The sequence below is a fragment of the Haliotis rubra genome, unplaced genomic scaffold (genome assembly GCF_003918875.1).
Source record: "Haliotis rubra isolate DU_JTF1 unplaced genomic scaffold, ASM391887v1 Scf1124, whole genome shotgun sequence".
In the NCBI taxonomy this organism is placed as follows: domain Eukaryota; kingdom Metazoa; phylum Mollusca; class Gastropoda; order Lepetellida; family Haliotidae; genus Haliotis; species Haliotis rubra.
In genome coordinates this window covers 193,185-214,549 of record NW_025765031.1, presented here as the reverse complement: position 1 = coordinate 214,549, position 21,365 = coordinate 193,185, and the positions used below count along the sequence as shown (strand labels likewise).

At 42.3% G+C, this 21,365-nt stretch overlaps 1 protein-coding gene across 1 annotated transcript; it reads right to left on the bottom strand.

Annotated features, from left to right (window-relative positions):
* Positions 1–5,760: 5,760 nt before the first annotated feature.
* Positions 5,761–20,376, bottom strand: LOC124290459. Its single transcript, XM_046727167.1, has 4 exons — positions 20,097–20,376; positions 10,905–10,991; positions 10,113–10,334; positions 5,761–6,986 (listed from the first exon to the last, which is right to left on the bottom strand). Exons 1-4 carry the CDS (start codon positions 20,152–20,154, stop codon positions 6,871–6,873), a joined length of 483 nt encoding a protein of 160 aa, XP_046583123.1. The 5' UTR covers positions 20,155–20,376; the 3' UTR covers positions 5,761–6,870.
* Positions 20,377–21,365: the final 989 nt, after the last annotated feature.

The following is a 21,365-nucleotide window of genomic DNA, read 5'->3' as shown; positions in this document are numbered from 1 at the left end:
ATCGGACCGATGAATTGCAATCTAACTCGAAAACAACTAAGCATAAAATACTCAATGAAACACTAATCATAATCATAACATCAGGCCAACTCTGTGATTTATTTTCAGAATTTATGACCTAAAAATAGAAGCGTTGTTTAACAAACTATCATTAAAATTTGGACGCAGTTCACTATTTGTTACGAGGGAGGACTGCAAAGGGAGGAACAGCCAGGTGTAAGCGAAGCACGTGCACAAGTGCCGACAAAGTCATTCATTCATTAACCGTGATGTGCCGTCTCCATCATTTCTCACACACCTGCAGCTGGCTGTTCCTCTCTTTGCACCCCTCCCTCGTAACAAATAGTGAACTGTGTCAAGACTTTAATGATAGTTTGTTCAACAACTTTTTTTATTTTTAGGACATAAATTCTGCAAACAAAATCACAGAGTTGGTCTGATGTTTTGATGATGATCAGCGTTTCATTGAGTACTATATGTTTAGTAGTTTTCGAGTTAGATAGCAAATCATCGGTCCGATTTTGAGCCAAACGGACTGTAGTGTTGCTTTATGTTCTATTAAACTGGGCTACAACAAGAGCATGTTTCATGATGTAACGAATATATTTTCTGTGTGTGCTAGTTAGGGATTTTCATGTGATTTTAATCTTACTCGAAATTGTAAACGCACGTGTTTGATGCTAGAACATTATGATATACATTGAATTGGTGATTTATTGTAATAAATTTGAATTTGTACAATAATGGGTTATACATTCATTAATACGTATACTGAACAAAGTTAGTGATGTCGCATCTTAGTGAGTGAGTGAGTGAGTACGCTTTCACGCCGCTTTTAGCAATGTCACGGCGGGGTTTAACAGAAGGGCGGTGGGGTAGCCTAGTGGTTAAAGGGTTGGCTCGTCACGCCGAAGACCCAGGTTCGATTCGCCACATGGGCACAATGTGTTAAGCCCATTTCTGGTGTCCCCCGCCGTGATATTGCTGGAATATTGCTAAAAGCGGCGTAAAACTAAACTCAGTCAGTCAGTCAGTTTAACAGAAATGGTCTTCACATATTGTACCCATGTGGGGAATCGAACCCGGGTCTTCGGCGTGACGAGCCAAAGCTTCAACCACTAGGCTACCCCACCGCCCCCTTGGATCTTAGGCTTGCAGCGTTTACATGTAATGTGTTCATGACGTTCGTAATGGTGGTCAAATCCATTTTTTGCGATTGTGCTTAATTTAGCCCGGCCGGGTGTTTTTTGTAAGTTCGGATGAAGATCGGGGTTAGAATTGGTCTTCAGCAACCCACCAAACATCGAACACCCTAGACTAACAACTAGTCCCTGAAATGAACATATTTTACTGAAAAAACATTCATAGTAAAAGAAAATATAATATAATGAAAAGGAGCCCTGAGACTTTCTTCATTTCCTGAAGCTGTGGAAATCTAACCTTGCCACATATTCTAGACTTGCGTGGGCTTTATTGGATATATTTGCTTCAGGGTCTGTACGACAGACTACGAACCCCCTAGTACCTCCCTAACTGACACAAACCAAACAGTAAAAGTTTAAATCTAGCTCACAACGCCCAGCCCAGTTTTGAGTAATGAATTCGCCCTTTGCCAGGCGTAGGGAATGTGACAGCAGGTTAGAATCACCTTCACCTCCCAAGTAACACCAGCACAAGCACCCAGAACACAATACACGGACTCAGCATTACGTTGGCAAACACATGAATGGCTAAACCAGATCAAGGGAGTAATAGATGGTATTGCAAGTCCACAGAAGGCATTACACAATACAGCCGAATATCAAACAGCCCACAACCACAGACTTTTTTTTGTTGTTGCTTCTTTAGACTTTTTTTCTTCCCCCCCCCCCCCAGGTTTTTAGATATCAATAAAAAAAAACAATCACTAAACGACAAAACTACAACACAAACAGCCTTACTTAAATATAAATCACATACCCCTCCCCCTTCTCAAATAACCGTCAGCACACTCATCCACAAATTTCACCCCCTCAGACCCACCCTACACAAACGCACACACGCACACATGCTCGCACGCACACACACAGCCTTTGTTAAATATAATCCACATACATCTATCTCTCGCATAACCGTCGGCACATTCGCACAGAGTTCACCCCCTCAAGCACCTACAGACCTGAACCCAAATGCTGCCCGAAAGCGGATCACACAGCCATGGCATCAGTGACGGTTTTCTGTGTAACTTATTACTCCGAAGGACACACTGACACACATAACACCTGCCCCCGCAAACAAAAACAAATCCTCAGGCTACGCCAACACATAAATCGACGTGACCTGTGCAAACTCGCCCCAGTTAAAGACTGTGAAATCCCCGAGCGCGTGCACACACACACACACATACACACACGCGGTCTATGAATGAAATCTGATATAGTGTATCCAATCCTCAGAACAAGGAAACTTTACTGAGCATGACTGCTTCCGTCCCATTTCTCTAAAGCATGCCAAACTATTAAATCCATTACAACAGACTCAAGTTCCAAGTACAAAATCACCACCTTGTCAGCGCAACTTTACGTCAAATCGACAAAATTTAGACCACCTTTTACATTTAGAACAAGATGTCAGGATTGCACAGACACCAAAAAACAATACGCAGCTGCCATATGTATTTATTTTAACAAAGCTTTTGTCATAGTTTCAATGAAACAACCGCCTACAAGAAAAGATAGAAAACAAAAATGGTAGAATCCTAAATTTCATTCACATTCTATTAGCATCCAGAAACATCACAGTAAAGTCGGACTAAGCCTGCTCTCAGATACCTTACCCCTGCAAATGCGCCCAGTCCCATACCCAATACCCCAAACAGACAGGCACGCAAACACGTTTTAATTTCATGACAGATGATATGTTTGCGAATACAACCCCAAGATGTCACCACAGCTAAATACGCAGACGATAATACATTCTGGGACTTCTTCCAATCCCATTAAACAACAGAAACTAAAATGCAAGCATCACTAAATTCAAAATTGGGCTTCCAATTGGAGTTTCAAAATTAATACCAAGAAAAGCATGAACCCATTCATGCCAATTTATACCCAAACTTCACCAAAATAATGACAGAATTAAAATCCAAAAAGAGTGAGTGAGTTTAGTTTTACGCCACTTTTAGCAATATTCCAGCAATATCACGGCGGGAGACACCAGAAACGGGCTTCACACATTGTACCCATTTGGGGAATCGAACCTGGGTCTTCTGCGTGATGAGCGAACGATATAATCACTGGGCTACCCCACCGCCCCCAATGCAAAAAGAAGCAATATTCTTGAAGTCACATTTAACATGGTCACACCATAGGTTCTAATTATGAGAGCGAGTGAGTGAGTGAGTTTTGTTTTGCGTCGTTTTTAGCAATATTTCAGCAATTTCACGACCCAACCACATACACATCAGGGGCGATGGGGTAACTTAATGGTTAAAGCGTCCGCTCGTCACGCCGAAGACCTGGGTTCGATTCCCCACATGGGTACAATGTGTGAGGCCCATTAATACGTTGTTTCTTATACAGTTACAATCTCTTCCTGTTATGTTAAACCAATGCCGTGATAACATCCTTTCCTTTTTACTTCAGTAAGTGTTAAAATAACTTAAAAAATGTGAATACACAATGCCATGTAGAAACCGCAGTGGCTGAGCGGGTTAGTTGGCTGACTTTGTGTGCTGGCGACTAGGTGCCTGACGCTGAGGGTGTGGTTTCGAATTCCGGATGAGACTCTGCCCAACAAATGTACTAAAATCTGTACTTTAAAAAAAATGTGCAATCCCAAATATAACATATGTTACATTTGACCACTTTCTAAATGACATTTTGTATTCATAGCCTGACCTTATACACTGCACGGCTCACATGCAGCGCATACTACCGTCGCCAAGCATTATGATCAGCACAAAGATATCGCTGTTGAGAGATTTCTATGCTAAGCAACAATAGTCGATCAAGTTCAACGCTATCGAGTCACGATAACTATCTAGGACTGGTGCCTTGATCAGGTTGAAATGAAAATTGAATAGAAAATCCAATAGACGTAATATACACAAAGAACTTAATTAAGCACTGACCCGTATGATCCTTTGACTCATGAAAAACGACAAAATGATTGGGATCCATGTTGATTTTATGATGATAATTGCTCATTTTAAAAAAATACTGATTTTCATGCAAACCATGTCTGTACAAGTATGGCCCTTGAATGTTTAATTTTGAATTTATTGGTGAATGTGAACATTCAAAATGTTATTTTGCGTGTCTTACACGATTCAAGGTCAATACCGAGTGTAACCGCCATGTGACTGTATGACAGCCAGCACTCTCCTGCTCATAACCCCTGTCAGCCTCCTGGTCCTCTGAAGGGGCAGTCTACGCCATTCCTCGTGTAAAGCAGCTTCCAATTGGGCCAGGTTCTGTACAGGAGGATCCCTTTGTTGCACACGACGACCGATCATGTCCAAGATATGCTCAACATGGTTAAGATCGGGGCTCCTTCAGTCGTGAGATATGTCTGGGGGTGCTTAATTAAGTTCTTTGTAATACTATATATTATCAAAACGAATGCACCATCGGGTTAATCGGCGTCATAGCCGTGCGAAGAAACAGAAGCACGCACTTCATGGTGCTTTCAGTTCTTACTGCTCAAAGATTAAATCACAACTGGTCCACGGGAACAAGTGTTTTTGGAACAGGCGAGTGAGGGATCGGGGTCAACCTCTCTGACTCAGATTCCAGGCTCATGTTGACACTCGATTGCCTGGTCCGGGCTGTACTATTGTCAGTGTGCCGACATACAGGTGGAATATTGCTGCCTGCAGCTTGAAGACAAGCCACAAACAATGAAAATACAAGTGTTTGCCACCGATATGGCAATGTCCCCCGCTGCTAAAGAACTGAATATCTATATTTACTATTTTTTTATTTTTTGGTCACATACAAGATGCCTGAAATGACTGTTGTCTGCATAATCAGCCAATGTAGGCTGCCAACATACTTGAAAACATTGGGTGCAATGTTTTATGAGATATTGCGTTTAAATAAGTTTGAAAAGCAGTCAAGGTCACCAGATAAGGTCAAGGTCACCCAAATCAACTGGTGTCTGCGTAATCCCCCCAATGTAGGCTGTCACTAAATGTGAAGACATTGGGCACAACAGTCCATGAGATGTCGCGTTACCAAGAGTTTGAAAAGTGGTCAAAGTGTCATGGTGAGCTAAAGATAAGGTCAAGGTCACCCAAATAAACTGGTGTCTGCGTAATCCCCCAATGTAGGCTGTCACCAAATTTGAAGACATTGGGTGCAACAGTTCATGAGATATCGCGCTAACAAGAGTTAAAAGTGTTCAAGGTGTCATGGTGACCTTGAAGATAAGGTCGAGGTCACCCAAATCGACTGGTGTCTGCGCAATCCTCTAATGTAGGCTGTCACCAAATTTGAAGATATTGGATACTCCAGTCCATGAGATATCGCGCTAACAAGAGTTTGAAAAGTGGTCAAAGTGTCGTGGTGACTTTGAAAATAAGGTCGAGGTCACCCAAATCGACTGGTGTCGGGGTAATCCCCCCAATGTAGGCTGTCACCAAATTTGAAGACATTAGGTACAACAGTTCATGAGATATCGCGTTAACAAGAATCGGGACGTACGTACGTACGGACGCCGCTGTATACATAGTCCCACGTTCCGCGTTGCGGCGGGGGACAATAAACAAGTACAATCGAATAATGTTATTTTTGAATACGTCGTCAATTTATTAAGAAAACAAAATCAGAGAAAAGGCATAATAAGAATTACCGTAACATAAAGCAGCACTGACGACACATTGTCACAGTACAAATAAGCATGTGCGATTAGATCGGGCGATAATACTGTTTTATCTTGAATAAATTACATAGGACAAACCAAGACATTTTACCAACGTAAGATGACTTAAGGCGTTTGAACAGAATAAGCTACAAACGAGAGTATCCTTGTCAGTTCTGGGTCAGTACTCAAAGAATATATAGAACATAAGGCATTTGTTCAATAACGATCATGGGTGAATCATGTCAGCATGTAGATCTTGTGATAGTAACTTAGTGAGATAGTGTTGTACACCTTCAACCTGCAACACTATGGGCTATACTATAACGTGAAGCGGTCACGGTGTGATACACGTATTATTGAAATACTGATCAAAGTGGCGTTAACTCACTCACTCATTCATTCACTCACGCACGCACGCATGCACTAACTCACTCACTCACGCTCTGATTCACTGACTCCCCCCACCCAACTACCCACCTACCCAACCACCACACTCACTCACTCACTCCTCACGTACTCACGAACGAACGCACGCACGCACTCACTCACTCACTCACTCACTACCCAGGGCGGCTGCCAATGGAGACGTCTCAACCATAGTTGAATGGAAGCATGTAACAGCCGTGCGACAAGATACATTCTTCCCCTGGGATTTATTAAGATGACCCCACATGGATAAAATGTGTGAAACCCATTTCTGGTGTGCCCGCCGTAATGTTGCCGGAATATTGCTAAAAGGGGCGTAAAACCATACTCGATCACTATCAAATTGCCATCGTGGTACAGGTAACAGTGAGTACATACACTTGTCTATGTCTTTTGACTAGGGATCTCACAACAGCATGCAGAAAAATACAGTTCAGTTGTAACACGATACATTAACATTAGCACATTCATCATTGCATTAAAAATCGTTTTGTTACAATCTCAGCGAAAAAGCAGTTTCATCTCTCGGCCACCATACACAATGAGATCCTCAACAAATACATATTATGCAGTTGATGACTGGCAAGATAATGACAATGCCTATGCACGTTTCCGTATCGTGGGCTTGTTCTTCGAGGACAGACCATGATGATCACCTGTTCTCCTGGTTCGCTTTGTACCTGAAGGAACCCTCCTCTTCCCTGGCGTTTTGCTGTCTGAAAGTACACCGCATTCTCTGTACACACTCAAACCTCTTTAATCATTACAGTGCGCTGTGAACAGTATCGTTCGAGTTAGCAAATGGTTGGTTGGTTGTTTAACGCCGCACTCATCATTATTTCAACTCTATGACGGGTTTAACGCCGCGCCCAGCAGTATTCCAGCTCTATGGCGGGGTTTACGCCGCACTCAGCAGTATTCTAGCTCTATGACGGGGTTAACCTCGCCCTCAGCAGTATTCCAGCTCTATGACGGGTTAACCTCGCCCTCAGCAGTATTCCAGCTCTATGACGGGTTAACCTCGCCCTCAGCAGTATTCCAGCTCTATGGCGGGTTAACCTCGCCCTCAGCAGTATTCCAGCTTTATGACGTGTTAACCTCGCCCTCAGCAGTATTCCAGCTCTATGACGGGTTAACCTCGCCCTCAGCAGTATTCCAGCTCTATGGCGGGGTTTACGCCGTACTCAGCAGTATTCCAGCTCTATGGCGGGGTTAACGCCGCACTCAGCACTATTTCAGCTCTATGGCGGAGTAAACGCCGCCTTCAGCAGCATTCTATCTCTATGACGCGGTTAACGCCGTACTCAGCAGTATTCCAGCTCTATGGTGGGGTTAACTTCGCCCTCAGCAGTATTCCAGCTCTAAGACGGGTTAACCTCGCCCTCAGCAGTATTCCAGCTCTATGGCGGGGTTAACTTCGCCCTCAACAGTATTCCAGCTCTATGACGGGTTAACCTCGCCCTCAGCAGTATTCCAGCTCTATGGCGGGGTTAACTTCGCCCTCAGCACTATTTCAGCTCTATGGCGGAGTAAACGCCGCACTCAGCAGCATTCTATCTCTATGACGCGGTTAAGGCCGTACTCAGCAGTATTCCAGCTCTATGGCGGGGTTAACTTCGCCCTCAGCAGTATTCCAGCTCTATGACGGGTTAACCTCGCCCTCAGCAGTATTCCAGCTCTATGACGCGGTTAACGCCGCCCTCAGCAGTATTCCAGCTTTATGGCGGGGTTAACTTCGCCCTCAGCAGTATTCCAGCTCTATGACGGGTTAACCTCGCCCTCAGCAGTATTCCAGCTCTATGGCGGGGTTAACTTCGCCCTCAGCACTATTTCAGCTCTATGGCGGAGTAAACGCCGCACTCAGCAGCATTCTATCTCTATGACGCGGTTAAGGCCGTACTCAACAGTATTCCAGCTCTATGGCGGGGTTAACTTCGCCCTCAGCAGTATTCCAGCTCTATGGCGGGGTTGGCGGCGCACTCAGCAGTATTCCAGCTCTATGGCGGGGTTAACCTCGCCCTCAGCAGTATTCCAGCTCTAAGACGGGTTAGTCTCACCCTCAGCAGTATTCAGGCTCTTTGGCGGGGTTAACGCCGTACTCAGCAGTATTCTAGCTCTATTGCGGGTTTAAACTCCCCTTCAGCAGTATTCCAGCTCTATGGCGGGGTTTACGCCGTACTCAGCAGTATTCCAGCTCTATGGCGGGGTTAACCTCGCCCTCAGCAGTATTCCAGCTCTATGGCCGGGTTAACGCCGCACTCAGCAGTATTCCAGCTCTATGACGGGTTAACCTCGCCCTCAGCAGTATTCCAGCTCTATGGCGGGGTTTACGCCGTACTCAGCAGTATTCTAGCTCTATGACGGGTTAACCTCGCCCTCAGCAGTATTCCAGCTCTATGGCGGGGTTAACCTCGCCCTCAGCAGTATTCCAGCTCTATGGCCGGGTTAACCTCGCCCTCAGCAGTATTCCAGCTCTATGACGGGTTAACCTCGCCCTCAGCAGTATTCCAGCTCTATGGCCGGGTTAACGCCGCACTCAGCAGTATTCCAGCTCTATGACGGGTTAACCTTGCCCTCAGCAGTATTCCAGCTCTATGGCGGGGTTTACGCCGTACTCAGCAGTATTCTAGCTCTATGACGGGTTAACCTCGCCCTCAGCAGTATTCCAGCTCTATGGCCGGGTTAACGCCGCACTCAGCAGTATTCCAGCTCTATGACGGGTTAACCTCGCCCTCAGCAGTATTCCAGCTCTATGGCGGGGTTTACGCCGTACTCAGCAGTATTCCAGCTCTATGACGGGTTAACCTCGCCCTCAGCAGTATTCCAGCTCTATGGCGGGGTTAACCTCGCCCTCAGCAGTATTCCAGCTCTATGGCCGGGTTAACCTCGCCCTCAGCAGTATTCCAGCTCTATGACGGGTTAACCTCGCCCTCAGCAGTATTCCAGCTCTATGGCGGGGTTAACGCCGCACTCAGCAGTATTCCAGCTCTATGACGGGTTAACCTCGCCCTCAGCAGTATTCCAGCTCTATGGCGGGGTTTACGCCGTACTCAGCAGTATTCTAGCTCTATGACGGGTTAACCTCGCCCTCAGCAGTATTCCAGCTCTATGGCGGGTTAACCTCGCCCTCAGCAGTATTCCAGTAACCTCGCCCTCAGCAGTATTCCAGCTCTATGACGGGTTAACCTCGCCCTCAGCAGTATTCCAGCTCTATGGCGGGGTTAACGCCGCACTCAGCAGTATTCCAGCTCTATGACGGGTTAACCTCGCCCTCAGCAGTATTCCAGCTCTATGACGGGGTTAGTTGTACTGTGATGTAATGGTCTTATGTCTACATGGGGCGGTGGGGTAGCCTCGTGGTTAAAGTCTTCGTTCGTCACGCCGAAGACCCCGGTTCGTTTCACAGTGTTATCTTGTCTGTTAGAGAGAGTGAGTGAGTGATTTTAGTTTTACGCCGTACTCAGCAATAGTCCAGCTATATGGCAGCGGTCTGTAAATAATCGAGTCTGGGCCAGTCAATCCAGTGATCAACAGCATGAGCATCGATCTACACAACTGGGTTACGATGACCTGTGTCAACCAAGTCAGCGAGCCTGATCACCCGATCCCGTTAGCCAATCTTACGACAAGCATGGGTTACTGAAGATCAGTTCTAACCCGGATCTTCACGGGTTGTCTGCTAGAAGGTAAAACCAAGGTTAAAGACTGATAACAATTACTTATACTGATATTCCGCTGATTCGTTCAGGTCAAAATGATATTTCCAGGCATGAAAATATACCCCCAAAACAACCCACAATTATATATAAACATTTAATTTTTCTTCATTAAGTACATCTTACCAATGACACGCAATACGGATGTCTGTTCCCTGACTGGGTCTGTTGTTACTATGCACTTGTACATCCCGCCATCACGTACTGTGACATTGTTGATATGGAGCTGAAATCCACCAATGGGGTCAATGTTCACGATCACGTGATTGTCCGAACTGAAGGTGTGACCATCCATGGACAGCAGCTTCGATGACGCAATAGAGAACCACGCAACGCGGTCAGACGTCTCTGTGGAATTTTTAAAAAGAACTACATTAGGTAACAAACATTGTGTTTAGGATTAAAACTTCCTGAAGTACCGTTCATAATTTATGGTCAGGTTTTGTCCCGAGGAAGAAGGGGACCATCACGTGTACTACGGGGTATCAGCAATTTCGTACACATAAATATTAAGACACTTTGCTTAAAAAATACGGGAAAGTGTGTGTGTATGTGTGTGTGGGGGTGGGTGGGTGGGTTTGTCATTGATTTTCTTATGACAAGCATGGGGTCAATTACTTTGTGGATAAATGTTAGGGGAGGTAATTCATATTCTTCTCCATAAAAAACGCCATCACACAACCCCACCCCCACTCCCACCCACCCCTAACCCTAGTCAGGTCGGGCGGTGGGGTAGCCTAGTGATTAGAGCTTTCTTTCATCACGCCGAAAACCCGGGTTTGATTTCCCACATGGGTACAATATGTGAAGTCCATTTCTGGTGTCCCTCGTCGTCTTATTGCTGGAATATTGTTAAAAGCGGCGTAAAACCATACTCACTCACTTTGGGATGTTGTATAACAGAAATACAGGTCTTACCTAAATCTTCAACTTTACATGGAAATATGGCATTCTCTCCTTTCTTTATCGTCACGTTGCTTGGCTTGTTGAGAAAACTAGCTCCATCTGGAAGGCAAAAAACATCAATAAAACCGCCGATGCCAGAATCAATTTGCAAAATTCCAATAGCTCCTTTGAGGTACAATCGAGCATGTTTTTTCAACGAAGATTTCAAATAACAGTTACCAAGATAATGTCAGAACCATCACCTATATTACGTGTACCATGTGTTTGCTTTGTGTTTGCTGTTCTCACTCTTATTCATTTGATGACATTATTTTGCAGGTTTTACAAAAATAATGTCACATTTCCCAGAAAACCAGAAATTATACTGAACGCAATTAGTTATTAGTTATGATAGTTTTACGCTGCTTTTAGCAATATTCGAGCAATATCACGGCGGGCTTCACGCATTGTACGCATGTTGGACATCGAACCCGGGTCGTCGGCGTGACGAGCGAACACTTTAACCACACGGCCACCCCAGTAGAATGTAATTATGTAATACAGTTGAGAGACCTATTCTAAATAACATCAGCCACTCTGTTTGAGAATTCTGACGATGTTCACTTCTCTTTTCTAAGCAAACAATCTTGAAATACTTTTGAGGGAAGGGCTCCGGAAATATGATACGACACGTTTTGTGGATAACTTCTTTCATCAGGTGAATGCTGAGTCAGTACAACGAGTGAATATAGATAGATAGATAGATAGATAGATAGATAGATAGATAGATAGATAGATAGATAGATAGATAGATAGATAGATAGATAGATAGATAGATAGATAGATAGATAGATAGACAGAGAGATAGATAGATAGAGAGATAGAGAGATAGATAGATAGAGAGAGAGATAGATAGATAGATAGATAGATAGATAGATAGAGAGAGAGAGAGAGATAGATAGATAGAGAGATAGAGAGATAGATAGAGATAGATAGATAGGTAGATAGAGAGATAGATAGATAGAGAGAGAGATAGATAGAGATAGAGATAGAGATAGAGAGAGAGAGAGAGATAGAGAGATAGATAGATAGATAGATAGATAGATAGATAGATAGAGAGATAGAAAGATAGATAGAGATAGATAGATAGATAGATAGATAGATAGATAGATAGATAGATAGATAGATAGATAGATAGATAGATAGATAGATAGATAGATAGATAGATAGATAGATAGATAGATAAAACATGCTTACACATGTAGAGAGAAAGTACAAAGATAAGCATATAAGGAGCAGGCATTAGCTCTGAAACGTCGTATAAAGAATAAATAAGAAGTTGTTTTCCATAAAACGGGTTATGTATTCATGTTAGTCCAACTTCTAAATGCCTTTCAAAACATTTTAAACGGTGCATTGAAGCATGACACAGGCATGTTGTAAATGATAAATAATCTATTGACATTGGTGTGTACCTAATCCAGCATAGATCCTGACGAAATGACTGCCTCATTCAGGTTTTCTTCGTGGGTGACCGTGACAAATATCCGGCAGTTGACGCATTAAACGTTAATAAGCGGACCAGACTTGCATAACTTGCCGGGAAGGAACAAGTGCTCGTTATTTGTTACCCAATAGATTATTGAAATAAAAATGCACTGGGAGATTGTAATCATGAGTATAATACACCTAAACCTGGCGGCCCCATTACATAACTATATGAGGGAAAGAGAGGTGGGTAGGGTAGGGCAGGGGTGGGGGTGGGGGTGGGGTTGGGGTTGGGGTTTGGGGTGGAAGAAGAAAGCGAGAGTGGTTGGGTGAGCAATGTAGTCCGCAAGGACAGTCCCAATATTTGAGTGAGTGAATTTAGTTTTACGTGGATTTTAGCAATAATCCAGCAATACCACAGTGAGGGGACACCAGAAATGGGCTTTACAAACTGTACCCATTTGAGGAATCGAACCCGGGTCTTCGGCGTGACGAGAGAACGCTTTAACCGCCAGGCTACCACACCGTCCCCACATTTCGAGAGATCTTTGACAGGTGCTTGAATGTAACACAGTCTCAGTACATCCTTTCACGGGTTCCAGTTGAGAGGTAGGATATAGTTTTCGACATCGTGGATATTGTTTTCTTGCTCCTGAAAATTCATGAGCACTACCCGGGTCAGAATTGATCTTCAGTAACCCATGCTTGTCTCCCTCATAAAGATCCGGGTTAGAATTGATCTTCAGCAACCCATGCTTGTCGTAAGAGGCGACTAACGGGATCGGGTGGTCAGACTTCCTGACTTGGTTGACACATGTCATTGTATCCCAAATGCCTAGATCGATGCTCATGCTGTTGGTCACTGGATTGTCTGGTCCAGACTCAATTATTTACAGACCGCCGCCATATAGCTGGACTATTGCTGAGTACGGCGTTAAACAACACTGCGCTCCCCCCTAGCCAGGGGTACATATTAAAGGCTTACTATACAACGTTGTATATACAACTATGGTGATGATGAAACCCAGAGCCATCAGCCGAGAAAGAATTGTGGTCAAACGCCTGAGTGGCGGAGGCAAGTCACGCAACCCTCCGTAGCGAACTGCAGAACCTTTGACCAGAGTGCACAGCATTACATCACCGTGTCAGTGAAATGAGGCCAACACTCACAGGGATCAAAATGAGAGCTACTTTCCTGCACGCGGCTCTTACATGACACAACACAACAACACTATTGCTCTTTTTGTACTTTACTTAGGTTAAAATTGATTTCCATATGGTGTGGTCCTCAGATGGAATGAGCGAGTGAGTGAGTTTGGTTTCACGTCGCTTTTAGCAATATTCAAGCAATATCAGAGCGGGGGGCACCAGAGAAGGTCTTAACACACTGTGCCCATATGGGGAATCGAACCCGGGTCTGCAGCGTGACAAGCGAATATTAACTCATTAAAGCCGAGAGACGCATATATGGGGCAAATTAATCAGCTCCTCACAGCGAGTGACGTGTTTATGGGGCAGGTAATTGGCAGTTTCTCACAGCGAGAGAGATGTTACCAGCGCCTTGAGCAAGCACTAGTTGCCTGGATATGTGCGCTATAGAAATATCGTATAACATAATACCTAATCGAATCTAAAGTGATAAGTCGCGCCTTTGCATCGAATATAATACATGTCAGTGTTATTACAACAATGAAATCTTTTACTACGTTTGTCACAAAACACAGTAAGTTGGTAAGTCAAAAACTTCTTAGACATAGACAGAAGTAATATCATAAGTTAATACATGTAAACCATACAAAGGTATTTCAAGTATTTTTGTTCAAGCTGTTGAAAGTTTCATGTTGATTTGAATTTGTCAGCTTTCTATGCAATTTACATGAGCATTGTGTAAAACATTTATATTTGATCTCTGTAATTATCAAATCTGGTGTAATTATCACGTGTATCAATGAACTCAGTCTCTATTGATCCATCGTCAATAAAAGCTGGATAGTATATCAGTTACGGTATCGATACACATGCGTATAATCAATCATATTACAGTAATGAGATAATTGAAGACCTCTTTCGACCTTGAAATAACAGCCTCCGGTAGAATGCATGTGTAGTTACGCCCTCGTTGAAAGGTTTGTCCCGTGACAAGTGTAAAATAAACAGATGCGATGTTATATCAATGGACAACCTGCTTTATGGAGTCACGCCTCTCTTTGTAATGTTTATGCATGCATGCACATCTGTAATCTTATGAACCTCGTTTACATTCAGTATAAATATAGGAACGCTCATCTTCATAAATATTTGGGGGGATTAAACTGCAAGTTGATACCTTATAATGATTCAGTGTCGTGTCACTTTTTGAATTCTATAATACGTGTACTTTAATTAGATATTCATTCGTATCAAGGTGAAGATCATATTTACATGTACAGCAAACCATTATGTTTTATGTACTAGTTGTGTGCGTAAAATGCATATGAAAATAAATACTATCTCTACTCAACGGTTGGATTTCAATCACTTTGTTTTACTTATCGAAAAACACTTAAATGTGTTTTCGATCTCTGAGATCTATCTACTCCTATTTGTCTTACGTGCATTATTTCATACATCGTTACGATTATGCATGTTTACAATACACAAACTGTTACATGATAGCTTGAGTTGTTAAAGCCGAAACCCAGCATATCGACTGGTCAACGGTATAGCCAATAATCAATCTCTATCCATCTGCTGAGTGACCAAACATGGTCTTCAGAAATTTCGCCCACGCCCCATCACCTGTCCCTTCCTCTGTGACAGGTATCTCATGATACGATTGGTCATAGACAACAAATGATCAGCCACTATATTGAGCGATTGAGATACCGCATGTTCTATTGGGGAAAATGATGACGCCCTATCACGTGACTCTTTGTTTCATGTCTATACAAGGAATCTGTATTATACAATTTGTATATGTATGTTCGTATGATAACGTATGTTTTCTGCATTACATCTAGATGAAACAAAGTTATGAATGTGCTCTATGTTAGTCACGGACTAGCGCAATAGTACTTTCCTTGAAATATTCAGTATACAGTAGAAATCTATCGGCACAAACGCTGATATCGTAGAAAATTATAAAGCATGTACGTAAATTACAGCATGTCATTGTCATAGATGTTTTGTAAACTTAATCCTCACACAATGATATAAGAGAAAGAATTTGTCTATGTATGTTTCATCTCTTGCATACAAAGAATACATACATATGTTGATAAAACATAAATGTACAAGCTGCAAAAGGTCTACAAGAGAAACTTGCAATAAAATTACATAAAACGTTGCCATACATGATATGTATTCACACCTGCTTTCTTTTAACTTGTATCTTTACGACACAATTAAACAATCAGAGCTTGTGTGTACGACTAGACAGTTTCCTGTGATCCCCGAAACCTGCCAGGAAAATCAGGTGTGGATAGCACTAATTAGCTCGCAACAGCGAGCAGGGCAATCAGCGAGGGGTTCCAGGTGTTGAGTAGTGAAGTGTCTCTCGGGCTTAATGAGTTTTAATCACCCGGCTACCCCACCGCCTCTCAGATGGAAGGAGAGATCTTCTTTGACAAGTAGAGAACCGTTCAAACGGTCCCAGCGTCACAATAGCGAGTATTTCTACCTCACTGACCAAAAAATAATTAACTTTGCATCCTGTCTAGAAAGACCATGTCGCGTCAGCCCTATAGTTTGGCATGAAATGCATGTGGACCCGTTTTTTTGTAAATATCCAATATTCAATGATCCAATCGATCTCAAACTGTGCAAGTGGATGTTTTGTCAGACAACCTAATCACATTGTAAATCACCGATTTTATGCATATGTATTAAAGAATCTGTCTATGTAACTGTCAACAAAATAAACAGCAGAACGCAGACTGCTTACAGAGGGAGGGAGCCAATGACCTGTAACAGCGGCAGTGTTGGGTCGATTGGATCATTGGATGAAGAGATATTTACAACAATCCGGGTCCACATGCATTTCATGCCAAACTATACCTATCGTATCTATTTGGACTTTCCGGTATATCGTCAAATGGTATTACTACACACCTGGGACTACAAACTACACGCTGCGGGATATGTGGTGACACGGCTTACAGTAAATATCACTACTCCGCTGTCACTCGGTGTATTATATGGTTAGCGGACTCTACACGCGGCGGGATATGTGGTGACACGGTTTACAGTAAATATCACTACTCCGCTGTCACTCGGTATATTATATGGTTAGCGGACTCTACACGCGGCGGGATATGTGGTGACACGGTTTACAATAAATATCGGTATATTATATGGTTACCGGACTCAACCTCGTGAACCCATGCTAGCGACCATGCAATCGTAACTGTCGGGTTAAAAAACAAGAATCAAATTAAACATAGGCGTATACTTTTAGTTTCCCTGCACTTCAAATAGTTGCCATGGCGACAGGTGCCTCTATGTACAGTCGTTTTAATCATTTTGGGGACTCAACCCAACAAAAGTACTAGTGTCTGTACTTTACTAAGAAAGTGCACTCCCAAATATAGCCTATGTAGTATTCGTACTAGGTTTTCATATCTAAGATTAAAATATTTACCGCGCCATGTCTAAAGACAATGTACAATATACTAAATTCGTAAATTTCTAAAGACTAACAACCGCACCATGTTCCCATGTAAATATAATATCAACTTTATAGGAGCTGTAGTGGTTAAAGCGTTCGCTCGTCACGCCAAGACCCGGGTTCTATAAGACTAAAATATTTACCGCACCATGTTCCCAGACAATGTACAATATACTAAATTCGTAAAGTTAACAATATTCACTTTCTAACTTCATAGATTTATCCATCCATTTAATTTAATCAGTCTTCCAGATTTGTCTCGTAGGATAATAAACTGGTTCTCCTAGTTTATACATTTGCAGTCAATCGGCGACAGTTTTTAGGCTACGACGTGAATGAACGCTGTGTTCCGTGCTGTATATGGCAGTGCTCCGTTATGTTCAGACCTCAACTGTCAACCGAATGCCGGAGAATAAAACATCAAAGGAAATACAGGCAGTCTTGTTTCACAACGTCGGTATGTGCTGACATATGAGTGAGTGAGTGAGTTAAGACTTAAAGTCACATCGGCAATATTTCAGGCATATCGTGACTAAAACTAGTTCTAAATTCATAATACATACATATAATATATAAAACCCTGTCAACAAAGGACAGTAAACTTACTATATTATCACAAAATGAGTTAAAACTAGCTAGCATATGTCTTTAAAAGGAAAATATTTTGGGACAGTACAATGTAAAAATGGGCTATTGATCATCATCAACAGAAGGTAGATTACCATATTAGGGACCATGGGGACTTACAGTACTTTTGCTACCTGCATGGACCCTAGCTGGTATATCATCCCTTCAGCCGCTGGCGATTGCAGTCGACTTTAGCCATAAATTAAAATCACAAGAAGACTACTTTTAATGAATCTGGTAAGTTCAAATTTTCTTTAAATGTTTCTGGACTTACGTACGTGCTGACATGTGAAATATACCTCATAGACTAAATGAAAAATATAACAGCAAGCATTTGGATACTCTTATTAAAATCCCAAGCAAGCAATGTGATAAACTTACATGTATTCTCTGCGTGCATAGGGAGCGTTCATAATTTATGACTAGGGGGGTGACGACTTTTATGGAGAAGCATGTACAATGTGAATAAACACACACACACACACACACACACACACACACACACACACACACACACACACACACACACACACACACACACACACGCACACATGTACAAAGTAAGTGATCCCTCTGCATGTCATGTACAAAATCAGTGACCGCCCCCTTTCTTATAATTTTTATGCATAAATGTTGAATATGTTTATGTACAAAATTGCGGACCCCAACAGATGTGTACAAACTTGATGAAACTCCCTACATCCACAGAACAAAATCCTATGTGGATTGTTACAAAAATTATTACCGAAATGAGATTTTGTTGTGACCATTTAGAGAATGCGAATAACACCCGTCTCTTCTCTCACCTGCTTATTTGGAGCATGACCAACAGAACCCCTATACATCTATAGATATGCAATTCCAAACTAAAATACCGCTGTTAATCAATTAATGTGCTACCGGTCCAATACTTGGCGGTAATATACTCATGCCATTAATGGTTGTCACCCCCTCCCCACCCCAACCCAACACACACCTCACACACCCACCCCACACCCCCTCTCCAATTAAAAAAATTGAAGGGGGTGACAACCATTATTGGCATGAATATATTTGCTTACAGGCTCCGTCGTATGACAGTGTGCCACTGCGAGTGAGTGAGTTTAGCTTTACGCCGCACTCAACATTATTCCATATATATGGCAGCGGTCTGTAAATAATCGAGCCTGGACCAGACAATCCAGTGATCAACAGCATACGCATCGATCTACTCAACTGGGATACGATGACATGAGTAGGCCAGGCCAGCGAGCTTGACAACCCGATCCCGTTAGTCGCCTCTCACGACAAGCATGAGTTACTGAAGACTAATTCTAACCTAGATCTTCACAGGTTATGCCACTGCAAAGCAAACACAAACTTATTAAACTGGTGGGGGTGGCAGTGGAAGGGGACGGGGATGCTGCCTGTGGTGCAGAACATGCTTACCATTTCCAAGAACACCTGGTGTCATCACTGATTTTATATGATCCTTTCATATAATTTACCATAGGGAAAATAATTCTGATTCGTATCTTAAAAACATTTACTAACCCATAACATAATTGACACTACGTTTTTGCCTTTAAGGCAAGATGAAATCTGTGTCGCAGGTTATTCAAGTGTGGTGATTTATCATCCAGCTATGAAGTTTATTATACCCTTCCAAGCCCCCCTTACGATTTCCGCTAGGTCAGTATGACCTTTAATCGTACACGTAACACTTGGGGCTGAGAGGTGTGTTAATCAATATCTTGTCAGACATTTACCAACTCTGACCCAGTTAAACCACTCCCCATGTCCGACCTTCACTAACAATACAGGCTGAATGTGAAAGGTCCATGTACACAAGGCCCAGATCTATCATTACCGTGTAAAGCATGTAGCAGTACAAATATGGCATTTGTGACGTTTTAATACACCTATTGAAAAGCGTCGTGTTAAGGCCGTATGTCGTTGTAGCGCTGTGTGCTATAGTGAGAAAACTATGTTAGATCAAATGTACCTGGTATAACTTGTGTGACTTGAGTTGGCCATACAGCATGATTGTATTACGACTTGATGCAAAACAAAAAATAAAAGATGCACTGACCTGTTGTCCAGCAAAACGGTCTATTGCACATAAGTACAGTTTAATACAATCCCAAAGTGTTACAATACATGATGTGTTAATAAAAACTGAAATATGTAGACTTAATGAGTCGGATTATTGAGGATAAGTAGCTTGACGGATTGTCATCACACTTAAACGTCATGCTCATAACATTAATCACGAGTTTGTCTGGTCTATTTATATGTTTACAGATCATCACATACAGATTAAAATATGCATACGGTGTTCAACAATGAACAAAGTACACTTAGTTACGTTTGATTTGAATAATTGACAACAAATATTTTAGTGTATGTGAGCGGTGTAGCCTTCCTCAAAATTATCATAAACTTAACAGAACACTACCGTAATCGCTGAAGGCGTTTTTACTCACCAACATGGAGGACCCACAGGAGGAAATAAAGCACACTCGCATGCTGATAACGGCTCATGTCGCGATGGCGTGGATCGTCCCAGTGAACATAACGTTGTTATAACATGTTGATACAAACTTTTTGAACTGGACTGGCCCACGTAAAGTTCGAGTCGAACGACCTTTAGCCGACACGCAAGAGCATTTATATAAACATTATCAACTTCCTGGCTTCAAAAGTCACCAGTGTTCCCGAGCCACCTACGTATTCAGCTTTCAGTAATGTGTAGTTGATAGTTGGTATTTGGACTGAACAATCCCATGTGAACGCGATCAGTGCGCTTGTTACCTTACACACATTTCAATGACGAAGATTATCAATGGCGATTGCATTGTTTGGTTGGGTTGCCTTTTTAACTCTACATCAATGGTTACATGCCACTTGAATAAAAGAATAGACTGAAGAACTTGTTGAACATGCGTGGTTTATTTCAAGTTAAAACTAAACTTGATTTTAGTCTGTATTTACCTAGATCACATTTACCTTGATCACATTTACCTTGATCACATGCACATAGATCACATTTACCTAGATGATTTGTATTTGATCACATTTAGCTAGATCACATTACCTAGATCAAATGTACCTAGATCACACATACTTAGATCACATGTACCTAGATCACAAGTACCTAGATCACATGTACCTAGATCGTATGTACCTTGATCGCATTTACCTAGATCACACGTACATAGATCACATTTACCTAGATCACACATACTTAGACCACACCTACCTAGATCACATGTGCATAGATCACATTTACCTAGATCACATGTGCCTAGATCGCATTTAACTTGATCACATGTACCTAGATCACATGTACCTACATCGTATGTACCTTGATCGCATTTACCTAGATCACACGTACTGAGATCATATGTACCTAGATCACATGTACATAGATCACATTTACCTATATCACATGTACCTAGATCACAGGTACCTAGATCGTATGTACCTTGATCGCATTTACCTTGATAACATGTACATAGATCACATTTACAGAGATCACACTTACCTTGATCGCATGTACCTAGATCACATGTACCTAGATCACCTGAACCTAGATCACATTTACCTAGATCTCAAGTACCTCGATCACAATTACCTAGATCACATGTACATAGATCACATTTACCTAGATCACATGTACCTCGATCACTTGTACCTAGATCACAATTACCTAGATCACATGAACCTAGATCACAATTACCTAGATCACATGT

Bases quoted from the DNA above. Each gene is read 5' to 3' on its own strand.
- LOC124290459 (XM_046727167.1), bottom strand. From the start codon at position 20,154: ATGAGCCGTTATCAGCATGCGAGTGTGCTTTATTTCCTCCTGTGGGTC. The intron at 10,992-20,096 runs GTGAGTAAAAAC...TTTGCCTTCCAG, and splicing joins CCTGTGGGTCCTCCATGTTG to ATGGAGCTAGTTTTCTCAAC. The intron at 6,987-10,112 runs GTAAGATGTACT...GTGTACTTTCAG, and splicing joins ATCCGTATTGCGTGTCATTG to ACAGCAAAACGCCAGGGAAG.